Source organism: Suillus bovinus (assembly GCF_016758785.1).
Source record: "Suillus bovinus strain UH-Sbo-P2 chromosome Unknown EDB93scaffold_11, whole genome shotgun sequence".
Classification (NCBI taxonomy): Eukaryota; Fungi; Basidiomycota; class Agaricomycetes; order Boletales; family Suillaceae; genus Suillus; species Suillus bovinus.
In genome coordinates, this window is record NW_024542067.1 from 401,634 (window position 1) to 424,857 (window position 23,224).

The 23,224-nt window shown below is 40.5% G+C and overlaps 5 protein-coding genes across 5 annotated transcripts; 3 read left to right on the top strand and 2 right to left on the bottom strand.

Annotated features, from left to right (window-relative positions):
* Positions 1 to 607: 607 nt before the first annotated feature.
* EDB93DRAFT_1247789 (uncharacterized protein) lies at positions 608 to 2,036 on the bottom strand (the record flags this gene model as incomplete). The annotated part of the gene is made up of 5 exons (XM_041452634.1): positions 608 to 903; positions 963 to 1,393; positions 1,442 to 1,476; positions 1,527 to 1,664; positions 1,719 to 2,036. The coding sequence occupies 5 exons, from the start codon at positions 2,034 to 2,036 to the stop codon at positions 608 to 610; spliced, it is 1,218 nt and encodes a 405-aa protein (XP_041310451.1).
* Positions 2,037 to 3,278: 1,242 nt separating this feature from the next.
* On the top strand, positions 3,279 to 3,879 carry EDB93DRAFT_1247790 (uncharacterized protein; the record flags this gene model as incomplete). Its single annotated transcript, XM_041452635.1, has 3 exons — positions 3,279 to 3,314; positions 3,365 to 3,612; positions 3,669 to 3,879. 3 exons carry the CDS (start codon positions 3,279 to 3,281, stop codon positions 3,877 to 3,879), a joined length of 495 nt encoding a protein of 164 aa, XP_041310452.1.
* A 7,675-nt stretch (positions 3,880 to 11,554) lies between these two features.
* Positions 11,555 to 13,424, top strand: EDB93DRAFT_1101872 (uncharacterized protein; the record flags this gene model as incomplete). The annotated part of the gene is made up of 10 exons (XM_041447143.1): positions 11,555 to 11,575; positions 11,602 to 11,640; positions 11,664 to 11,861; positions 11,936 to 11,964; positions 11,999 to 12,149; positions 12,196 to 12,350; positions 12,913 to 12,984; positions 13,146 to 13,176; positions 13,212 to 13,232; positions 13,332 to 13,424. The coding sequence occupies 10 exons, from the start codon at positions 11,555 to 11,557 to the stop codon at positions 13,422 to 13,424; spliced, it is 810 nt and encodes a 269-aa protein (XP_041310453.1).
* A 779-nt stretch (positions 13,425 to 14,203) lies between these two features.
* Positions 14,204 to 15,691, bottom strand: EDB93DRAFT_1101873 (uncharacterized protein; the record flags this gene model as incomplete). Its single annotated transcript, XM_041447144.1, has 7 exons — positions 14,204 to 14,242; positions 14,394 to 14,431; positions 14,614 to 14,829; positions 14,978 to 15,038; positions 15,131 to 15,217; positions 15,266 to 15,440; positions 15,627 to 15,691. 7 exons carry the CDS (start codon positions 15,689 to 15,691, stop codon positions 14,204 to 14,206), a joined length of 681 nt encoding a protein of 226 aa, XP_041310454.1.
* Positions 15,692 to 22,058: 6,367 nt separating this feature from the next.
* EDB93DRAFT_1247793 (uncharacterized protein) lies at positions 22,059 to 22,493 on the top strand (the record flags this gene model as incomplete). Its single annotated transcript, XM_041452636.1, has 1 exon — positions 22,059 to 22,493. The coding sequence occupies one exon, from the start codon at positions 22,059 to 22,061 to the stop codon at positions 22,491 to 22,493; it is 435 nt and encodes a 144-aa protein (XP_041310455.1).
* Between the last annotated feature and the right edge of the window lie 731 nt (positions 22,494 to 23,224).

The following is a 23,224-nucleotide window of genomic DNA, read 5'->3' on the forward strand; positions in this document are numbered from 1 at the left end:
ACAACTGACAATATCAAAAAGCATGGTATCATCTTTTGTGCTGGAGAACAGCTGACTATTTCGCTTCTCGACAAGGTATTGTTTTTTTGTTATTTCACTAGAGATAAGTAGCAGATGATGATTTTTATAGGCCTCAGCATTTCATCGTGATGACTCAGATCTCTTCAATAATCTCAGTCAATGGACTCACAGATAGCTTGGCCTCTTTCATGTCAAACTCACTACTGATTGCATGGTGGCAAACGAGCACTGGGGTACTGCAAACAGTAGATCACCATGGTCATTGTGGTGGGTTAACAGTCTTCTCGGTTGCAAGGCCATATCCATCAGGTGGAAAGTGAAGCAGCTTGCACCATTTTGGCCAACTTGGGAGCTAATTCTCATATTAACCCTTTCTGCTAACATTCTCGATGCATTCCAAATATGCTCTGAGGCTGACACCCTTGACAAGTGGGTCAGCAATGTCAAGGAGTATGATGAAGTTGTTTGCATGACATGAAAAGTCCAGCGTGAACTTTGTTCTGCTGTTTAAGTCACTGCTCTGCATCAGAAACCAGCATCAAAGCATGACATGCCTCTTGAAAATGTTCTATTCAACCATAATGCCCTACTGTTGAGGAGCAAGCTGGTCAATAATCTCATCTCCTATGAGTGTAGGGCCAGAAATTGAGACACAGTCAGAGTAAATCTTTTGCAGCAGCTCATTGTCCCGCCAGGCTCGCAAACATGTGCATATCAGTTCCTCAAGTTCAGATGGGAACTTCTTTTTCTTCCCTGCTTTAAGCCTAGGAAGCTTGTCAAGCTGGATAGCTTCGATTGGAAAACATTCTGAAGTATAGTTATCGCAACATCGAGTGTTTGGGAGGGGACACCATGTGGTGTTTATCAGGTAAAGAAGCCTTTCTGGACAACAAGTGTTGTGAATGACTGGAATGTATGTATGTAAGTCTTCATACACATACTTTTGGTATGATTGAGAAAAAATTCATCCCAGACTTGATGTCTACATTCAGTTGTGTTCGCATATTTTGTGAGGTACCAAGCTTCAAGACTGCTGCAACTCTGTGAAGTGCCACGCCCCCTTTTCTTGACTTTTAACTTTGTTGTGACGGTTTCATCACATTTGTCCATCTCATTATCACTTCCACCACTGACACAGATACCTTCTCCAACCAGTACAGCCTCATTGCCATTGGTGATCTCCATGCCATTCACTGGCATCGGAGTTGTTGAGTTTAATCTGGTGTCATTATCAAGTGAGTTCTCTGCTTCACGTTGAGTAACTGTGGCCTTTATGCTAACAGAAACATCTTCTGTTGTCAGGCCCTGTTTCTGCACACTTGTAGGAACAATAAGGACTGCCTTGCCAAGTTGGGTTAAGTCACGAGCAGCTCTCCCGGCACGTTGAACTAGTGCACAGAAAGAGGGAGGAAGACCTCACAAGACAACTTGTTCAATATTCCTCATGTCACATCCCTGGTAGGTTTAGTTACAATGAAAACTTATACACCAGCATCATCACTCACCATTCCAACAGCGTCTGTGCAAACCAATATGCGGATGATTCCTATTTGTAAGCCCTCTTCTAATTCACGCTTGTGCTTGGTTCCAATCTTCACATGGTAGAAGGCTACTGAAGAATATGACACTCTTTCAGGGAGCCACTTTCAGAGACAATCAATGACATCTTCTGTTGTGATTTGGTCATTACAATATACCAACTGAACTGGAATATCGAGCAAAGATGTAGTATTGGGCAGAATAGTGAACCCAAGGTTGGCTTTTGATTCTTCTGGATGCTTCATGACACAGACTGACAGAGTAACATTTGGACGTGCATTTGACATCCGAACTGCAACATGATCTTTTGCAATCTTCAACTTTGCACAGACATCATCAAGGACATGACTTGGGAAAGTGGCAGATGCACCAAGAACCGGGACATTTGCAGGCAGATGACCACACAAGACGCCAAGTTCTGCATAGTCATTCCTGAAAGTACCACCCCAGAGGCTGATACAGTGTGCCTCATCCATGCACACAACACAGAGATGCTGACTAAAAGCTGATTTTTATAAGACAGCAGTACAAAATTCCTTGGATATAGCAACCTCTGGTGAGACAATGACACAATGAAAATGTCCCACAACAATATCCTAGTCAGTCATTTTATTCCAACTTTTCCCTTTAAATACAGGCATAGCTACTTACTGCATACAGGTTGTTAGCACCAACACTCTGCAAAATGTCTGAACAGATGACAATCATTTTCAAGCTAGTGCTCTCAGCCTTACACATCTCTCTCAGAGTGCATTACAGTGATATAAAAGTTGTCACACCTGATCAATCATCAACACCGTCAATGGTGAAACAACCATTCCAATGCTTTCTGTTTTATCTATTAACAGTGGCAGATAGAAACAGATGGTCTTGCCACTCCCAGTTCCAACATCAAGCACAATGCTGTAACCCTTGAGAACTGCAGAAGCCGCCTCAAGTTGCCATGTGAAAGGTTTATGGCCAAGACTTTCTTCATTGTGGTGTGCGAGATAGTCCAGGTCAACTTCACCACATTGAAACTTACGAAGTTTTGAGAAAACTGGAATCATTGTGCAGGGAGATTTTTGCTCGATCACTTCACTATGTCCCACTACATATTAGAATGTATTTCGCTCATGTATCTCAACTGCAGAATCTGTTCTTTTGTAGCATTTTCTTCATTTGATACTCTGGAGTTGCCTCCTTACTAATACTGTGGTTGCCTAATTTGGTTGTAGTCGGTGTTTGAATGCCTTCTCTGTTGGCTTTGCAGGAAGTGCTACCAGACACCTTGTCTGAGCTACATTCCACCATAATTCTCATGCAAGACAAGGCGGCTGGTGATGAGACTAGTGTGCCACCATTGGTTTATTTAATAACATGGCTCGATTTGGCAACTTTGTCACCTCACATAAGCAGTACAGTGCCACCACCCTTGAGCTTATCATCTACCACAATGAGCTCATACATCATCCTCTTTTCCACCAGTTTTTTTTTATCATTTCTTCTACTCTATGGTATAACTACATCTTAGAATAACAACTGAGGTATTGTTGTGTAACTTGCTTGCAATCAGGCAATAAATCACCATAGTATGTAAAAAACTTTCTCAATACCCTTCTTATCATCAACCATATCTGCAGCTTCATCATTGCCCTTGAATATGCAAATCTGCCACTCTGTAGGTGGTGTCTCCAGCAATTGTGTTGTCCACATTAGCCCCAAACCAAGGACACTTCATGTTGGAGCCTTACATCAATGACAAGAAGATGCATGTGAGCTTTGTGCCTTACTTCTCAAGAGTACAATTATTTCTTCTTGTTAGAGTCATACTTATGGTCTTCCAGAGCTTCCCTTAAGAGAACACGAGCAGCTACTGGGTGCTGAGAGCAATCAAAGCAGACCAGGCTCTTCATCTGCAACACCATCCAATACCTTTGACTTTTCAGCCTATGACATGAACATAGATGCTATGCTGCCTCCTCCTGGTGAAGAGGGTTTCACTGTCAGCCATGTGAGAGATGAAGTCACCCTTTATAAACAACTAGAGCAAATTACAATAGCTCAACCAAGGTATGTTTTTGCTTATTTGTTTGTGGGCAATGCACTCACTCAGAAACCATCAACAGAAGGGTAGATACCCATGATCACTCTGAATGCATTGCACACCAAGTTGCAGACTGGGCTTCTCAACACAACAACCTAACAGATGCTCTTCTGAGGTATAAGGCAGATTATGAACACTCTCCTCTCTCAGATGATGTGTCAGAAAACCTTTCAATTGAGGTTGTAGATATATTTGGTATGTTGCTTTCTATAGTACAGTGTTTGCATTCTTAACCTTAACTTGCTTGTAGAGCACTGTGTGCACACTTTCAGAAGTGTCTCACCATTTTTAAATATATCCCTACTCCACTATAGCTGCATAGGTAGCTCACTGTAAAGAGTATATCTCTGCTGGGCTTAGCAGAAATGGTACTACCTAGACAACAATATTTAGGTAGATCTTTTGCACGACCTAGTCTGCTATACTTGCAGAACAAGTATGTTTGATCCTAAAGGAATTGCTATATGGTATTAGTAGAATAAATGCATCAGTAATGCAAATAATGAATGTTCAAAGTTATGAAATGATGTTCAAAGGTAATCCAAAGATGTCCAAGGGTACTTATCTGATGTCTGAAGCCAAAGTGTAATGTCTGAGATTTTGGACTTTTGGACTTCACAAGTATAGGTCGGAAACTATGTAACAAGTGTCAGGTTGCGAGCAGTATTGCGAGTATAACAAATGGCAGATTTGTGATAGTGAAAGAATGGTAATATTTCGCAATGCAACTAAGGACTATGAAAATGTTCTGGGTGATCCACAGAGTCAGGAAATGGCTCCTAACTACTGGATGATAATTACTATGGGTCACTACAGAGTATTTAAGTAAGTATGTATAAATCCGGAATACTACAGGCAAAAATAGTAGTGATATTTCAGATCCAAGAATCTATGTAATAAAACATGAGGTGCTGCGGACATGTAATAATGCAGTGTAGAGATTCGCACTATTGCGGGTCTGCAACATGTTATACTTCAGTGCATACCACCCAGGTCTGCAGCATCAACTTGCAGCATCATTCCCTAGCCTTTTCCCAGCTATTTTCATATTGGGTGATGCTTTTCCGCACGCACGACCCTCACGCAATGTTTTTGCACTCACGCATCACTCGCTTTCCTGCACTTTTATCACCCTATCATCCAGGAGCATCCACCCACTGTCCAGAAAGTCTCCCTGGTATGTATTTTCACTTTTATTCGATATGGCACCATATTAGAGCATCGACCCTGACTTACATACCTGACTTACATACCTTATTACATACATTATCTCACACTTGGCTCACTTAGTGAGACACATATATAGGTCCACATTTTTCACCCTTTAGAGGAACACACCACTCCTTACCTTAGTAGAGTTCCCTCATGATGTCCATAGCCAGATTTAGAATTTATTAGCAGTCTTTTGTTTTCATTGAGCCCTCATTTATTGCTCATTGCATTTTGCATTTTGCATTTCATGTTCCCGCGCCTCGTGTGCACGTCGCTCACTTTGCACAGCTGCTGCGCGACTGTAGATTTGTCTTCTTTGCTTCCCCTTGGATCGAATGTGCTTGTCCCTGCAAGCATAGCAGACTAGGCATCACACTGATCACTATATCAACTTCTTGTGTCCCTCCCCTTGCATTTACCATTTGACCAACAGCTTAGTTGATTCACCTTCAGTGGTCTGAATGTTAGAAAATGTGAAACCAAGTAACTACACACCTAGTGAGGCTAATTTGGAAGGACAGGACAAGTGCACGTGAAGTGCGATTGTATGATGCAATGTCCGAAGGTCTGATGCAGAGTGGCTCAGACATGTGCGTATATGTTTTGGGTGTTGACATGAATATGAAAAACCATGGTTCTGAGCCCAGTGCCACGACCATCATTACACCAGACATTTCAATATCAAAAATTTGCACAATTGTTCAGTTGCTCCAGCAGCTTCTGCCAGGTCAGTGAGCTCCCAAATTGCTGTTATGGCATCATCAAGGATGAGTTGACATTCCGCCAGAGAAATAATTTCATAATTCTTTCCATCATCAAGATATGTCTTGCATCCATCTATGAACCATTGTCTCGTGATGATCGCACAGCCAAGATTCTTGTCAGTCATTGTTATGATGTAATTATACACAGATAACATGGCTTCAAGACAAGTCAGATCTAGGAACTGAGACTTGTAAGGTTTATAGATCTCACTTGAGGACCTGAAGCAGGACATGTGTTGTTTCACAAACTCCTTCCCTCTAGCAAGACCCGCCTCAATGTACAATTCTAACTTATTGGCTTTCCGTTCTCTTAGTAAATGTAAGTCATAGTCAGGGTCATAGTCGTTGGAAACTTCATCAAGTTTGGCCAATGTCATTTGTTTCATGAAATAAATCTTCCAGCATAGACATTGACAAAAGTCTTTATATACATTTACAATCAATGAGTCGTCATAAGGATGAAATAGCAGATATTTTAGTCCTACTCTGAGTTGTCTTCTAATAGTAAAGTCCAAAACCACACCAGGTCCTACATGCACATCCCCATGAATCTTTGCAGCAGAAATCACATCTTTTGGTGTAATGGATATGAGTAGCTTGATCACTAAAGGGACTAGTACTCTGAGTAAGGAATCAGGATATGTAGACAGATTTCTGTACTTTATGTTATTTGACTGCAGGTCAGTTTCTATTTCTGACACTGCTTCCCTTTTGCTTTTGTGTTCTTGGAGCTGGCAGAATGTTGTCTGGAGCTGCCTTTGCCTTTTTGAGTCTTTGGCTGGATGGGGTGATTGCATTTTTTTTTTTGCATTTTTGCCTGAGATCTAAAGTCATTAATAGACGATTTCTTCTAAGAATGACTTTACTTTTAGAAGTGTTGTCTGAAAGCTTGAGCTGCTTAAGCGGAGCAGAGACCGACCTTTTTGTCAACAATATCTTTGATACTCTCTGAGCTGGTGGATGGTTCACTCATTTCCATGTCAGCTGTCTCTTTGAACTTGCTCTTTGCTTTGGACTATGCTCTTGAATATACAATACTCTGTTGAGACATGGTTTTAATTATACAATGACGTTGATTAAAACTCATAGTTGGTCAATTTGTAACATATAATAAGAAGCTGGTCTCAAATGTCACAAGTCTCTATAGTGAGAAACTTATGTAATCTCAAGGGATTCAGTGTCCCTGCACTTGTTTCACTTCAAAGGTACTGACTTTGTAAGCAAACACTTTTCCACCCTTATTTGTTACCTCTGGACCCATTCTGAATCCATTGTCTAACTCTCATCTATTAGTTTCTGAACCTCTGGATCTGCTTCACATATGCGCTTCAGACTTTGTATCAGCTATGTGCAATATTTCTGATATCTCTGTCTCACTTATTCCACTAACCTATATATATCCATCCGAAAATGCTGTCCAACCCCTATACACTGGTATTTGTACTGTGTCCTCATCTCCCAAGTTCCATGATATCTGTACTAATGTTTTACTACTACCAGAACACAGGTCTACACTCTGCTTACCAATAGTACAGCACTTTCTGAAGTACTTATAAACCTGTAAAATACTTGTAGTACTTTAGTTAGATTATCAATTGCTACTTAACAACCAAGTTTCCCTTCTCCATAGACTCAAGCTTCATCTCTTGTCGCAAATCTGAGTTCCCTATGAGTTCCATCTCCAAAGGACTAACCCACCTCCACTCCTACCCCTATTTCTGGATACTCTGGACTTAGTCCCCTCATCATCTTCCTTCTATCTTGGATATTGTCTGGATAGCCTTACTTTTCTCCTTTCTACTTTAAACATTGTCCAAGTAGTCTACCTTGTCCCCACTTTCGCTTTGGACATCATCCAAGTGATCCCTCCTCATTGCTCCTCCAGCTCCGGAAATTGTCCAAGCCATCCTCCTTATTGTACCCTGCATCGGACTCTGTCCAATTGCACACTCTGCAACCCCCTTATTACTCCCAATGTAATGATGGTCGCAGCGCTGGGCTCAGAACCAATCAATCTAATACTTATGTCCCATACCATTCCTCGACCTCCCTTGACCTTCCAAAAGGCCATGTGCACTTGTCCAAACCTTCCACAGACAGTCCTTGTATTCCAAGGCCTGTCCGAACCTCACGAGTTACCATACCATGTCCTATCCTCGTCCTTTTGACTTCGCTGGTGCATTTTCCCTTATTCTATCTATATGTTGACTATATCTTAGTGCTACACAGACAAATTCCATTGACATCCTGTTGGGAGCCTCAGAATACGTATAAATGGTACACATTGTGGTGTATTACATGTATACTTGCATTGCTGCTTGCCTTGTGGCTTATTACATAGGTTCAGACTTGCTTATCTCACTACTAGATTTGCCTATGGATTCTGGTCTCTCACGGAAATAGGATATAATCTTGCTGGCTGGCTACTGATACTTCACTTCACTTCCTGTACTTCGAGTCATAGTTAGTAGAGTCACCTCAGTATAATTGTAACTGCACAATTGATCTTTTGTTCATTTGGAACAATTGTTTGGCTAGACCACTGCCAATTTCTGCATCTCGTTTATTCTTGAGTTCTGGTAGATTAGCATAGTTCTGAACTTCAGACATTTCGCAAAGTCTTATACTATTTGACACATCGACATACTGACACATCAACACACCAACACACTCTGACCTTCAGACAGCTCTCACAAACCTCAGAAAGCATTGTGTTACTCCGGACACCACTTTTGCAGCTTTGGATGACCTTCAGTCGCATCGGAATAATATCTCGGTACTTTGGACGAACATTAGAGGTTTACTTTCCTATATCTTATCTACTCTCTGACTGTATAAGACTTCCCTTGCATTTTTATCAAGGTAGTTTTTAGGTTGTCTCTTGGGACGAAGCACATTCACATCTCTCAGGACTTGAGACTCACATTCTGTAGAGCCCAGCCTAGATTTACTCTTTACAACACCCTGACAGCCACAACCTAGGTGTGTAATATATATTGTTACTCAATGGATATTGAATATCAAATGGTACCCATAGAAGGAAATTTGGGCAGCTGCCAATTTGCTCACTCTGAGCCTCAAAAAAAGTGTAAAGGTCAATGGCAATTGGCGAACCAATCCGGAGTGGTTCAAACACAGCTCTGAAGATGTTGGCTCACCTCCTGGGTGCATCAATTTATCTCCAGCATGGTTTCAACAGGAACACAAGATAGGATCTGATGGAATAGTAATTTTGGTAGTTGAGCTCACCAATCTCATAGAATCTATTGGAGGTATCTGCATTATTAAATGAATTATTCTCTAAGAAAATCCTCAAAGCCATTGTAAGGCTGGCAGCCATTACATCAGCAGTACTCAAGGTGATGTATCTGGAGTAGTACTAGGCAGAGTTGTAAGCCTTGGAGGAAAGGCAGAAAACAAGAAACTGCCAAAGATGTCTGAAACCTTCTAGTACTGGGCATCCGTGTTTAATACCCTTTCAGTCATTTCCAATCATCAAACACTTAATTATCAAGACTATTTATCCATTCCTGAATGCTTCAATATTTTCACCACAGTGGAGAATTATTCTAATGCTCAGATGAACATGTTAAGCCTTCAGCTGGAGTTTAGGTATGATTCTAGCTGTATGATTGGGTGTTCTAGAAGGATTGTTAGACATGGGGTTCATGAAGTAAAAGGGGATTAGGTTGCATAGGCATGATATATGAGAGATTCTATTCATATTTATCTTGGGGTTCCCTCATGCAGATGGGCTAGAGTAAATTAACCAATCTAAACAATACACTAACATCCAGGAGTTATAACAACTTGGTCATCAACATCTGTTAAGAGAATCAGTCATAAGTGAATTCCAGTACAACCATTCAATGTGTCCTATCCATGTCATCATCAACATTTGGAAAAAAATCATTACTGAATTTATCAATAATTCATTATATGCTGGACTGACCACACAATATTGGGTGTCATCTGCCTTTCACAACTTATCCCTAGGCTGCAGGTAGCTATTTTGCCCCCCCTCTTGTGGCTTCTTCAACACCTCTCCCACCTTGCCTGCCTCTCCTACCTCTTCTACCCTGTGCAACAGTAGATGTTCTATTACTGTCATCTTCTTTATCATCATCAGTGTCACTATTACTCTCTTCCTCCTGGATCTAATTATTAGCAGCATTGTTGTGGGCTGATTTGGAGTGTGTCACACGGGAGTTGTTGGAACTTGGACCTGCATTGTTAGCAGAAGTGGAAGCCCTTATTGGCACAGCAGTGTTAGAACTAGGACCTGGATTATCAGCAGAAGCAGAAGCCCTTGATGGTGTGATAGCATTAGAACTAGGACCTGAATTGTCAGCAGATATGAAAGCCCTTAGTGGTGCTCCAGTGGTAGAACTAGGATCTGCATTATTAGTGAGAGTGAAAGGCCTGAAGCATGCACTTGCAATAATCACATGGCTATCACCAGTATTGGTGCCAGGTGCACCCTCCCATTCCATCAGATCTAACATGGTTCTTAACTTCTGTATAATAACAGAGTAGTGAACGTCAAACAAACCAGATTGCTTTGACCCACTATATTATAATATCATGTGATAAACTCATTTGCATGTAATTATATAATATTTTCCACCTTGTAATTCTGCATGTCATCCACAATTACAAACAATAGCATTTTCCACATTATGTCTAATGTCCTGGCACGAAAATTGGCATAGTGGCACAAATATAAATGAACCATTGTGGTTAATTATATTGAAGGTTCACTTTTTGCTCTCAATATACATAATTAGATGATCTATATAAGTTTTTCTGTCAACTATTTGAGTAATAGACTGGACACTAAAGAAGGGAATTTACAAATCTTAATTACTGTAGCAGAGTATCACTCACTCTTATGTGGTTTGCAAACCAAAATAATGAAGGTGTTATCTACCACAAGTACTTCAACTTTGGTTCCATAGCATAGAATAGATACATTTTTTTTCATCTGTATTGTCGCTTCTGTTGTCACAAGTCATTTCGAAGCTTGAAATCTAATGGCAAAAATATTTAGAACAACAGAGTAATGGATCCCATGAGGGAGAACAGCAAGGATATGATAGATTTGGGTTATGAAAGAGGGATACTAACAAACGATACCTCGTGCGACTGTCGACGATGGCCAGACGCCTATAAAGGCGCTAGACACGAGGATCACCTTCCACACGATGCCAGAGCACAACGGCTCGAGGTTCCCAAAGGAAAACCCTCCATGTTGACAATCTCTTAACTTTGCAGACAGTTATCAACAGTAGGAGCTAAAATATGTGTGTTGATAATGACATCAATATCAGCAGAGTGATCCATGATTTTGCTTTCTCAATGATGCAATGTAGTCATCTACTCCTTTTGTCAAGATGGTAGATCTCAACTATCACTGGAAGAGGGCTAATGAGATAATTAAAGATTAGAAATCCACACTCTATCATTGTAGGGATTATGATGAATCTCTAGACTGTTTTCCTATGCTAAAATCTCACTACCACACCATCTACATCTCTGCTTCATTCAAACCAATTTTTAGATTTCTACAGCATGTTATGTATGCCTTGTCATATGTGTCTTTTTCAGGATGCTTCGGTGCAAGAATCATAGCAAATTTTTGTCAAGCATCCGCATATTTGCACATTCTGTACAAGGCCTTTTTTGATGAGGTTCAGGACCAATTCTATTCATCTATAGCTCATTACCATAGCCAGGGCATGCTTACATGCAATAAAATGATGTGAAAGTGGTTCTCCAGCATTTTATTTTCATAGGCACAAGTAACACATCATATAGGCAGGATATCACCCTCAGATACTATCTAATTACCACTAAATTCTACTAATGAACCAAGTATATCAATAATTTTTGGTGAGTGTCTAATTTATTCAGCCTCATTCATTATAAACAAATGTACAGATTTGGCAAGTTGGTCAGTGTCACCCAAAATTGACCCAGTCATACAATCACTGGATGGTTTCTTACCTGATACATCTAGTGAGTTATTAGATTAGACAAAGGTAGAAAAAGAGGCTAAGTATAATGAAAATAATGTTGGTCCTATAGTAGAGACAGATAAGAAGAGCTGGAAGAAATATCTGGATATTGCCCTGGCACTACTAGAAGCCAGCATTAAGAAGGCTAAAGCTACAGCTCAGAAGAATCTTCCAAAGCCTATAGAACTTGCTACTGTTTCTGAATCCATGAAGTGTCTGGCAGTAAGCTTTTCATTTTACTTCCCTAGGATGTAAACTCACTTAATAATCAGCCTTCTGCACCTGCTGATTTGCAGAAATCCAAGAAAGCCAGAACTGCAGAGGTGTGTGTCACTATTGAACATTCATTTTCTTATAAGGCCATTAGATATAGTCACCTCAAGTTTTAATGAAGCCCAAGGGAAGGGAACAAACCAGATAAAGGACCAATTCAAGAAGAAAGACAAAGGCAAGGCAAAAGATACAAACAGAGTCACTCAGTCTGCCATGACATCAGAGTCTGGGTCACAGGTAAGCTTCTATTTGATTTCTTTTAATTTATCTCTAATGGTAGCAGTTTGACTTGCCAGATTCCTCTGAGTATGAACTTAGATCCTTGCACAGTGTGATAAGGGCAGCGGAATCCACAAGTGAGGTGATCACAGTACCAAACATATATTGGAATGATGTCTTAACATCTCAGATAATTGTTTATTGGGACCCAGTGGAACAGTAAGCTGAAATAGATCAGTTAGAAATATTGAGAAAGATGAGTTGGATCAGATTCTGGTCTAAGGTGCCAGCCAGGCCTATATAACAGTCTACTTCTAGTTTACTCAGTTGCACCAATGTCTGAATATCTAATGTGATTCATTTATATGTACCACAGCTTATTATTATTTGAGAAATGTATCTACAATTCAACCACCAGATTAAACTATAGTGACACGCACAAAAAAATAGTGTAGACATGATACATTGCAAGTGTTCATCTGACAGGGCAGATATAGGGATTATACAAGCATATTATGAATTATATGGTCAGAAAGGCTGTTTAGGTCAAAGAGTTGGCTGGATACTTCTATATACAGTATCTGATTTACATTAGAGCTGAAAACTTACAATTAAACAATTTTCATTAGTTAGCTATCATTTTTTAATTGCCTAGTTATGTGGAAGTATAAGGTTTGGTTGCTTATGTACTGCTCATATTTACTAAAACAATTGAATCTGAGTTTGAATGATGGAAAGTTTCTATATTATCTACTTTTGTTTCTTGTTCAACACTGTATAGGACCTTTGGATGTTATCTTGGTTATCTGTCCAACACATTGTATCCCTATGGAGCCAAGGGACCCTCTCCCAGGTGAGTGCCTTCATGAGGCCTTTCCTAGGTGTCTGAATGTCGTATTAGTTGTTTGTTCATATGTTGCGTCCCTATGGGACCAAGAGACCCTCCCCCAGGCAAGTATCATTATGAGGCCTTTCCTGGGTGTCTGAATGTTACCTTGCTGAGTTGTCCCTCAGGCATTACAAGGTAAAATATTGGAGTCTACTAGTATGTAAATTTTTTGAGTGATTAAGTTAGCTCAGTTTGTGAGAGACTATGATAAAGTGAGTATAGAACTCAGTCAGTGGGTGTGTGGGTTCAGTATCACAAATCCAGGATAATATCTTACTTGGGAAGCTGAGTCTTTTACTTGCATGGGCCAGGGTGACAGTATGATCCACATTTACAAAGTCTACTGGTTGCTGAACTTTCCTGAAACCCCACATAAGCTTAAAGAGTGGCCTACTGGAATCTAAGAATCAGTGGAATTAGAGTCTTCACTTATAGAGACTGATACTGAAAAAATTTGGAGTGATTGCCTGATATTCAGAACATTTGTTCCTATAACATGACCCAGGCTATACTATGGACACATTAAATAACTGTGGGCTTGAAATATATATTCAGTTCAAAATGACAGCAGCATAGATAAACAACAGCTGATGCTCAACAGAATATATAATGCTGGAGTATGATCTAAGCACTACATTAGTGTGTGCAACTATTGGTTGTTATAATGATTGGTGATACAGCTTGGTGGAAGTATATGACACCTATAACATTTTGGTATCATTAGCCAAATTGGATGACTGTGAAGGACTTTCCAGAATGATCAAAAATATAATAGTTTGAAGAATATTTATAAGCCTGAAAAATATCTAGATACTTTGGAATGCAATGACACCTGGGACCATGTCCCTTGTCACACCAGCTGATATGCATCAGATCATTTATCTACCTCTCATAGAGGCGGCTCACACTGGTCGGATACAAGATCCCATTCATTCACCTGCAAGTGAGACAGCTCCCATTTAGGACCTCATCAGATGCATCCCAAACATCTGCTTTAACTTTGCCAACATTGCTGGAAATATAACTAATGGTTGAGTTGATTGTCACAAGCAGGACCGGACCTCCCTCGGGGTGAGCTTTGCAAGATTGCACTTAAGACCAAACATACACAATCAAAATGACATAAAGTATATTTGTAGTGCGATGCTGAATGATTGTGGCTTTAAATCCACTTCTCTTGTCTTTACACAACTGCATAAGACAGAAATTTCTTGTACCAAAACTGTACTAATCTAAAAATTTGTCATACTACTATAAGTGTATCTGTTGCTATGATATTTGACTGAGCAATGAAACTATCTATCCTGGTGGTGGTGCTTCTTTGACACATGCTTGTCAATCTCGATCAATTCCTTCCTTATAGTTGTGCATACCTCCTCCACCATATGGAGGATGTTGAAGAGGTCAGATACTCTATGGCAAGATAAAAAACATCATTGTCATTGCTCGTGCTTCCGCTTAAGTCTTCCTCGATTTTAGCCGCCTTTCTTTTGTGTGTTGTCTTGATGTTGACATATGCATACTAGGCAGTCAAAGGGCCTGGAATCGGCCATTTAGGTGATGACAGGACCACCGACATATTGATCACCTTACCTTTACCCTTGGGAGCACTAGCTTGGACTGGTGTAGCCTTGCAGGCAGGAGCAACTTGAGCAGGTTTGTTGTTGACCTTGGGAGCAGGACCAGCTTGAGGTTGGTTGGACCTCATAATGGGGGTTGGTCTGGGCTTGAAAACCAGGGTCGGTTTGAGCTTAGAATGGGATGTGGGTTTGGGAGGTGAAGTTGCCTTCTGCTTTCCCTTGCCTTTGTCTAGAATACAGATATTCAGTGCTGGACATACAAAAATTGTACAATATCAACTTGCCTATCATCAAGGAGCACCCAGCCTTCTGTCACTTGCAGTCACGGCACACTAATCCAATGGAGCTACAGTAGCATGTGCAACCTGCACTCTCACATTTCCCACATGCAACTTTGTTAACCTCTGCTGCCTGGGTGCTCATGTGGAGGGTCTTGTTCTGTATGTGTGTTGCATGTTAGTAGAATGTTAGAATATTGTTTGTTGTTGTTGTTGTTGTTAGCAATTCAGAATAGGATCAGAGACACATACTTTCTGAGCGATCAGCTCGGATTTTTGATGATTTTTACTGATGATCTCAACAACTGACTCAACTGACTCAATGTATTGAGTGTGTCTCTTCCCATGATCATATCAGCCAGATCTTTCAACACATAGATGTTCTACCTCTGGCTCTGCATCATCATATTCCTGCGTATCCTTTTTCTGCTCTTCCGTATCTGCTTCATTATACCAATTACCGGCCTCCACATGATCCTTCTTGGCCTCATGCTCCTTTGCCGATTTAGTCTTGGCCTTAAGGGCTGGATCCGCTTGTCTGGCTGCTGTCTCCTTAGTTGTGCTGATTTGCTGTCAGAATGTTGCATAGAGTGTGTTACATCGCTGACTGTCTCGCTTTTCTTAGGTAGTCAACTCAATGTTAACATGTTTTTCTCATGCCTGTATTAGGAGGGGGGTGAGGGCCTATGTATATATCAGTGTTGTGTGAGTTAGTATAGACAAGAGGACAAGGCAAGCAATCACTCACTAAAAGAGTCTCTCATTCCCAGCACCAATCCACCTTTTGAAGAAACTCAACATCCTGCTATACATTGGGAGCAGACATGACCATATGAGAGATGCGCTCATGCAGGTTGTCAATCCCTCTTTTGAGAGTGATTGTGCTCTCATCTTCATGCATGGGAGAAATTGCAAAGATGTTAATGTCAGTATGTTCAATATGTGGTTGTTCAATATGTGGTTCTGCCATTTAAAGATTCAGATAATAATTAAGAAAAAAGAGGTGTATGATGATCAGATCAGAAGGAATAAAGAACTGTCACTCAATGAGAAATTAGGCAATAATCTACAAAAATGCAGTCACGTGCTGTTTACCCACAAACTCGCTGTCACGTGCCTTTCACATGACACAGCTCCCAATGGGGACTGGAGGGTTGAAGATTGACAGAGTCTGACATGGCTCTCAATGGGGACTAGCTGAGTACAAGATGTGACATACAACTGTGTGTCAGTGATGACACCAGATTTAAGGTGTGCCTAAAGTGCTCTGGTAAGGCTCCCAATGGGGACCATCAATGCAGATGTATGTGGAAAGTCAGTATGTATCTGCAGCATTAAATATGTCTTGCCACAGTACCTGTTGAGCACCATTAATGTGTTGTCTGAATGCTTGATTAATATGCAGCTCCATGTAGGAACCGTGGTTGCCTGCAGATTCATGTATAGCATGGCCTCATGTCTGGACATGCAGGCCTCAGTTATCCCTGTGATGTTGATTTGATCACATAAATATCATTAACAAGTGAGTCTAATACATCAGTGTAACAATAATCGCCGCGCTGGGCTCAAAAGGGCCAATTTTGATACACCTTTCAGATAGTCATTCCTTTACCTTAGGTTTGTATTTTTACTGCTTACCTAATGTTGTTCCCCTTGACCCAGTACTCTAACACTTGCACTCCAAACCTCACCAAGAATTCTACCAAATACTACTCATGATGTTCTAGACCAGTATACCTATTTACTGACTACTAGACTATCTACCCTCTACCTGTTTTCAAAGATCACTATTACACTTTCTGCCATTCTTTTATTTCCTCTGAGTTTAGACCTAGTCCAGAAACCCTTTAGGGTCGAACATACTTATCTCAAGCAGTAGCAGGCAGAGCAAGACCTAACAATATTCTGCAGAGCCCAGCAGAATTGTTGTACCTACATTGGTCAGTCACCAATGTTGTATATATTGTGAGTAGCATGATATATGTTTGTTGACTCATACGGTATGACAATGCAACCTACTGCAGCTGGCCATGCTCACTTAGGGCCATGATGCAGATGCGGCTATTTGCCTCATGCCAAATATGTCATCCACACAGTGCTATTTATACACATGACACTCATTGGAGGTATGACACCATGGGGCTAACATGCTTCTAACCTTATAGTGTCGCTGGTCAGTGTGTATTCATATTTCATACATTCAGATACTGTTTGGCACAAATTGTTAGTCTACAAGACAATTAGACTTGGTGAAATTTTATGCTTGATTGTCAATGAAGAGAAGAATAAAATTGGAGATGAAGGTTTAGGCCTTGCAGTTCAGGCTTCTTTCTCCTAATTGTGCATTTCAAATCAGCAGGTACACTAATTTGACTCTCACCAGCTTATTTTACTGATGTTTGTTGCATAGAATTCAGAACTTTGTTTAAGATGCAATTGACCAGCATTCTTGGTAGCTCATGCTGGACCCTGGCTAGCAGTTCTGGGTGCTGTCCTTATAGAGAAATACATTGTCCAATGGCTTACAGACCTCATCTGGATTCCAGCCTATTCGGCACTTGATCCTGATCAATGAATGCCTTGGAGTTACTCATGTCATGTATGCACTCAGGGAATTAGTTTTCTAGCTCAAAGACTGGTATGACAATGTATTTAAGTGTCAGGAGTCACTCTATAATATATCATATCCTGTTTCATATTCTCATTTCTTCCCTACCCCAGATACCTACATATACAATAGAAATCCTATGCAATTCACATATCAGGAGCCTCTTGAAAGCCACCCTTCCTGTGCAACTTACTTGGCCAAGACAGTTGGGGCTGAGCCTATCAATATCATCATGAAGTTTGTCAGCGAGTATGGCGAGAAGGTCCACAATGTGATAGCAAAAGCAGGGTTGACTCTCAAGTTTTTTTACTAGGAACCAATCTCGCATTCTACATGCCACCATATAGGATACTCCAGATGGCAGTCATGGAATATATGAATGGAAACACATTCTGTAGTATATCAAAACAGCCCAAAAGCTTTTATCATAACCTCAAGAAAGCAATTGATCACTGTCATACAAAGGAATTTTTTTTTGGTAATCTTCAGAAGCCAAACATCATGGTTACAAAGGAGGGCAAAGTGTAGTTGATTTATTTTGACTGGGCTAGATGTGAAGAAGAGGTCAGGTATTACACATCTATATCTTTTGATATTGATTGGCTAGAAGGTGTGTGAGGAAATAGGTATATACTAAAACAGCATGATCTTAACATGTTATTACACTACTGTAACTAGATTATCTTGTTCCTTTGGGGGTTACCATGTAGATCTTGTATATCTATACCCTCAACAAAGACCCTAGATGAAGCATTGTGGTTTATCATGTATGAATGCTATTTCATTAGTATAAGCAACTTTATCATGACATCCTAAAAATAAGATCTGAATCTATGATCCTAGAGAAAATTTGAGAACTTGTGGTGGAAAGTTTGCACAAGGTAGGCTATAACTAAGTGAACCATACCATGATCTATTCCATTTGCTGCAAAGCCCATGAATGTCAAAAAGTTTGATTAATATTTATAATGTATTTCATGTATATCAATAAATGATAGATAATAAACAATAAACCATGTTAAATTAAGCAACTATACTACAAATGTAACAGATATTACAGCCCATTACATTAGCATACCTTTAGTAGGCAATTCTCAGTACTGAAGACACTGTATCAGTTTTAAATCTTGATCAACACCTGATAATACCTCTACATCTTGTTCTCAGGCTTTGTAATGTCTTTCCAGGTGTTAGTAGTGTTAGACCCTTAATTCTCTTGTGCTGCACTGCAGCATTCTTATAGATATATTGATTAGGTAACCTATGATTATTGTGCTTCCTTAGCTGCCAAACTTCTGGACAATCCTACACTTCGGGGCTTTGTCTTTTGTGAGAAATCTAACCATATGATTATACCGCAACCAATGTTTGTTCTAGTGAGGCTGCATGGGAAGGTTTGGATATTTGAAAATTAGCAGCAGTTCAGAACTAATGCCTCTAATCAATAAGTTGCTGTTTTGACTTGAGAAGTCTCTTGTTTTTCTGAGTGTTTGTGTATATGTGCACATGTCTCTGTCTCTATCTCTTTATCTGTTTCTCTAGGCTTGGGATCTATTTCACTCTAGTCTGGGATCTATTTTCTTATCTCTGTTTCACTAGTCTGGGTTCTGTTTCACTCTATCTATTTCTTCAGCTCAGGATCTGTTTCACTCTATCTGTTTCACTCTCTCTATTCATTGAAAGCTAACAGTCTGAGTACTTGTTTATTGTCATGTCACTAACATGTTATAGATTTTAGCAAATATTCTTGAGTGTTGTTTTTTCTTGCTGCTGATACTAATGTACTCTTGATTGTAGTGAATACATTTGAGCCTTATCTTTGATTCTTTGTGTTGTCTCTACATCCACTAAAGGCTCAGATCAGCTAGTGGGGAGACTTCAAGAGTTGATATTGTTCACTTGACCCTCACACAATCTGAGTAGTATACTGAGCCAGGATTGTTATTGTCAGATAGGCTTTTAGCTATTGAATAGGGGACTTGGTATTGAAATCCAAGGACATCCATTCTGATTCTGTTGATACCCATTGTGAGTTCCTTGGCAGCAGATTCAATATTAGGCTAAGAGTTCTACAGAAGCTTTTGATAAGTCTTGACCTTTGATCCTACCTGTTTGCGCTGTAGAAAGCTGATTCCGCTGGCTCAGCAGAAATCGTACTACCTAGGACAACAAATATTTAGGTAGATCTTAGCATGACCTAGTTGTTACGACTTGGATGTATCTGTTGGCGACGCTCAACAGAGCGTGTGTCGGTCAAGGTCGAGGACGTCCTTGGGCTAGCCCAAGGTTAGGGGTCTTACTTGGCGAGGCTTCTCAGCAAGTAAGATTTGACGCCTATGTCCAAATCAGGTAAGCTTATGTCAAGCGGGTGCGAGACGATAAGCTATATCGGCCAAAGCTTACGACACCCGAAGGTTAATCGTAAATCGTCGTTAATTAGAAGGACAGAAGTCCGACTAATTGACAGGGGCTTTGCTCGTCAACGAAGTCGATGAGTTAAAGGTCGAGGACTATAGGCTTATCCGCGATGAGCAGATAAGAAGATAGAATATAGACTGCTGGCGAGGCAGAAAGGATCACTCTAGTGAGAGTGGGAGGTCAAGAACCCAAGTAGATTCAAGTTAGGGAATATAGTACATGGTAGCGAGTTTATATAGAGGACAGGAGACATATTAGTGGGTGATAACTCATACTACCAGGAGAGGCAATCGGTAAAGGGCATAACCATAAAAGGAAAGCACATTTGTGTTGAGACGCGGGCGAGGCAGAACGTGCTGGATAAGAAAGTGAGTCAAAGGTCAAAATAAGAAGTGAAACGTGCAGGGGCACAATCGTGCAGCTGCAGAGCTATCTATAAGTCGCATGTGCGACTGCGCACTGGAGTCAGAGATCAAGAAAGGGAAAAAAGGGCAAAGGGGACTATCCACAGGATCAGTCAGGTGGTGGAACGGAGCATGGGTATGCTTCGTCAGCGAAAGGATCCGGCCAGATGTACTGGCTCTGCTGAAGTGGACAGGTAGAGGGTGAAAGAGAAATGCAAGGATGACAAGGATGACAGGGTAAGGTCGGGGGTAAGGGTATGATGCAAGGGCTGATCCAAGGAGGATCAGGAGAAAAATGGTAGGGCCCCAAGTGTCTAGATGTTCTTGTAACACTAGTCTGCTATACTTGCAGAGCAAGTGTGTTTGATCCTATAGGGGTAGCTATTTGGTATTAGTTTAGATAGTTAGTTATCAGTAATAGGAAGACAATCCAAAGCTAAGAACTACTTGTCCGAAGGAAAACTGTTGGGTCCAAAATTATCAGAGTTAGGTCGGGCATGGGACTATGCGTTGGACTATCGGGAAGTGATCGGTGTTGTGAAGGAATGTATTGGAAGTATGTTGGATTGTTTGGTTAAATGAGTGTCGATGTGTTGGAATGTTTTAGGGAGAAAAGAGCGGATAGATATTTCACAATACAATCAAGTACTTACTAATATCTAATGACTTCCATCCTACTGCTGGATAGGGAAAATAGTAAGTAGTTCATAGGTAGGAAGTACTAGATATTAAATAGTATCTATGTAGAATTTCGGAGTGCATTAGGCGAAAACAGTAGTGCAAAATCAGGTCTGAATGTATGTAAAAGAGCATGTGTACTGCACCTTTTGTAGATAACATGTAATAACACTGTCTGTAATATTCAATAATGCGAAAACGAGTAAATATGCACCAGTGGGGATAGATATGACTGGACAGGACATAGGGAGGATGAGTCCAATGCGAAAACATTGGGTCCAAAACTTTCGGGTTGGGATCGGAATGTCGGGGATGTGTTGGACGAATACTGTTTAACATGAGTATCAAAAACACGGGTTTTGAGCCCAGTGCTGCGACTATCGTTACAGCGCTGTGGGAGTAACCAATACAGCTTTGCACAATTGTTTCATAGTAAGTTTAAAATATAGCACCATTGATTGTGCATAGTCTTACTTCTTATTTCTGTTTAGCACCATTGATTGTGCTTAGCCTTACTTCTTGTTTCTGTTCTTTGTTTCCTTTAGTCAACACTGTATCGCTGGATTGACTAGTGTTTCTATACTGATATCATAGAGTACCTGTGTCTGACTGTAGCTTGGATATACTGACAGGCCACCCACAAATGACCATGTTATCAGTCATTGGTATTTGTCTGAATCACTGACTGTGGAGATATTTGATTTTGTAGGTGTTCATCTATAGATCATCTATCTAAGAAGACACCGGGTACATCCATATCAGGTAATCTTTCAGTCATGCAATTTTGGTGATGCATGCATAAACTATTAGAGGAGCTCAGAGTAGACTGCTGTCTGCTGTTGCTTTTGCTTTTGCTGTTGCCCAAAACAAATTGTTCTACAACTTACATGAAATAATTACAAATAAATCACATATACCATATTGAGCACTTTGTTCATCACAGTACCACTCATCACATCATATGGCCAGCAAATTCAAGAAGCCCAAGGTCTCACTGCCAGAAATTCCATGAAGCAAGAATGACCATTTGCGAGTGTGGAAATCATCATGGAACTGTTACAAGAACATCTAGATGCTTGGGCCCCCACCATTTTTCTCCTTATCCTCCTCATCTCAGCCCTTGTATCACACCCTTACCCCGACCTTGCTCTTGTTATCCTCGTCATCCTTGCATTCCCCTTCACTCTCTACCTGTCGCTCCAGCAGAGCCAGTACATCTGGCTGGACCCTTTCTCTGACGAAGCATACCCTTGCTCCGTTTCACTCGATGACTGATCCTATGGACAGTCCCCTTTACCCTTACTGTCCGGACAGTAACCTATTGTCACGAGTACCTTTAACAAACCACTATTCTTTCTTAAATCTTCCTAAGCGCCAATACACAACACCTAAGTCAAACCCTAACCCTATCCCGAAAGCATCTACCAGTTCAGAGATTCCTTTAGCGCCCACGACACGTGTCTTCAATGTGACTGATGAAGAAGACGAGTTCTTTGATTGTGATTAGATTAGATTAGATACGATAAGATAAGATATGGTCACGTGATGCTTCTTTAATATTCTACGATGTTCTATGGTACAATTCCCTTTTCTATTTTATGATTGGCTAGTAGTTGTAACTCAGTTTCAATCTCCGTCTCAATAGTTGTATATAGGTAGCATGTCTTGGTTGATAGTTCTCTAGTTCAAACCTCTTGTATCTACAACTGTAGCAATCCAAGACGTACTTGCTCCTCTCTTTCTTGTCCGATAACCTTAGTCGAGTCCTAGTCTCTGCCCAAGCGTTAATTCGTTATTTGGGTTGTGACACCTATGATAGGATGCATGCTGCATCCCCTTTGCCCTGTTTCCTTTCTTGACCTATAACTTGGTGCGCAGTCGCATATTGTACTTATACTTAGCTCTGCAGTTGCACGATTGTACCCCTGCTTGTTTCACTTCCTGTCTCTGTTCTTTGATCTATTTCTTATCCGCATGTTCCGGTTTACCTATGACTCACCTCAAATGTGCCTTCCTTCTTTAGTATCACCCTCTTACCAGTTCCTCTTCCGGTAGTATGAGTTATCATTTACTAATATGATTCCTCTCCTCTATATAAACTCGCTACCATGTATCTATTTCCTTAACTTGAATATACTTGGTTCTTGACTTCCTACTCCTAACAAGAGTGATTCCTTCTGCCTAGCCAGCAGTCTATATTCTTTCTTCTTATCTGCTTATCGCGGATAAATCCTTAGT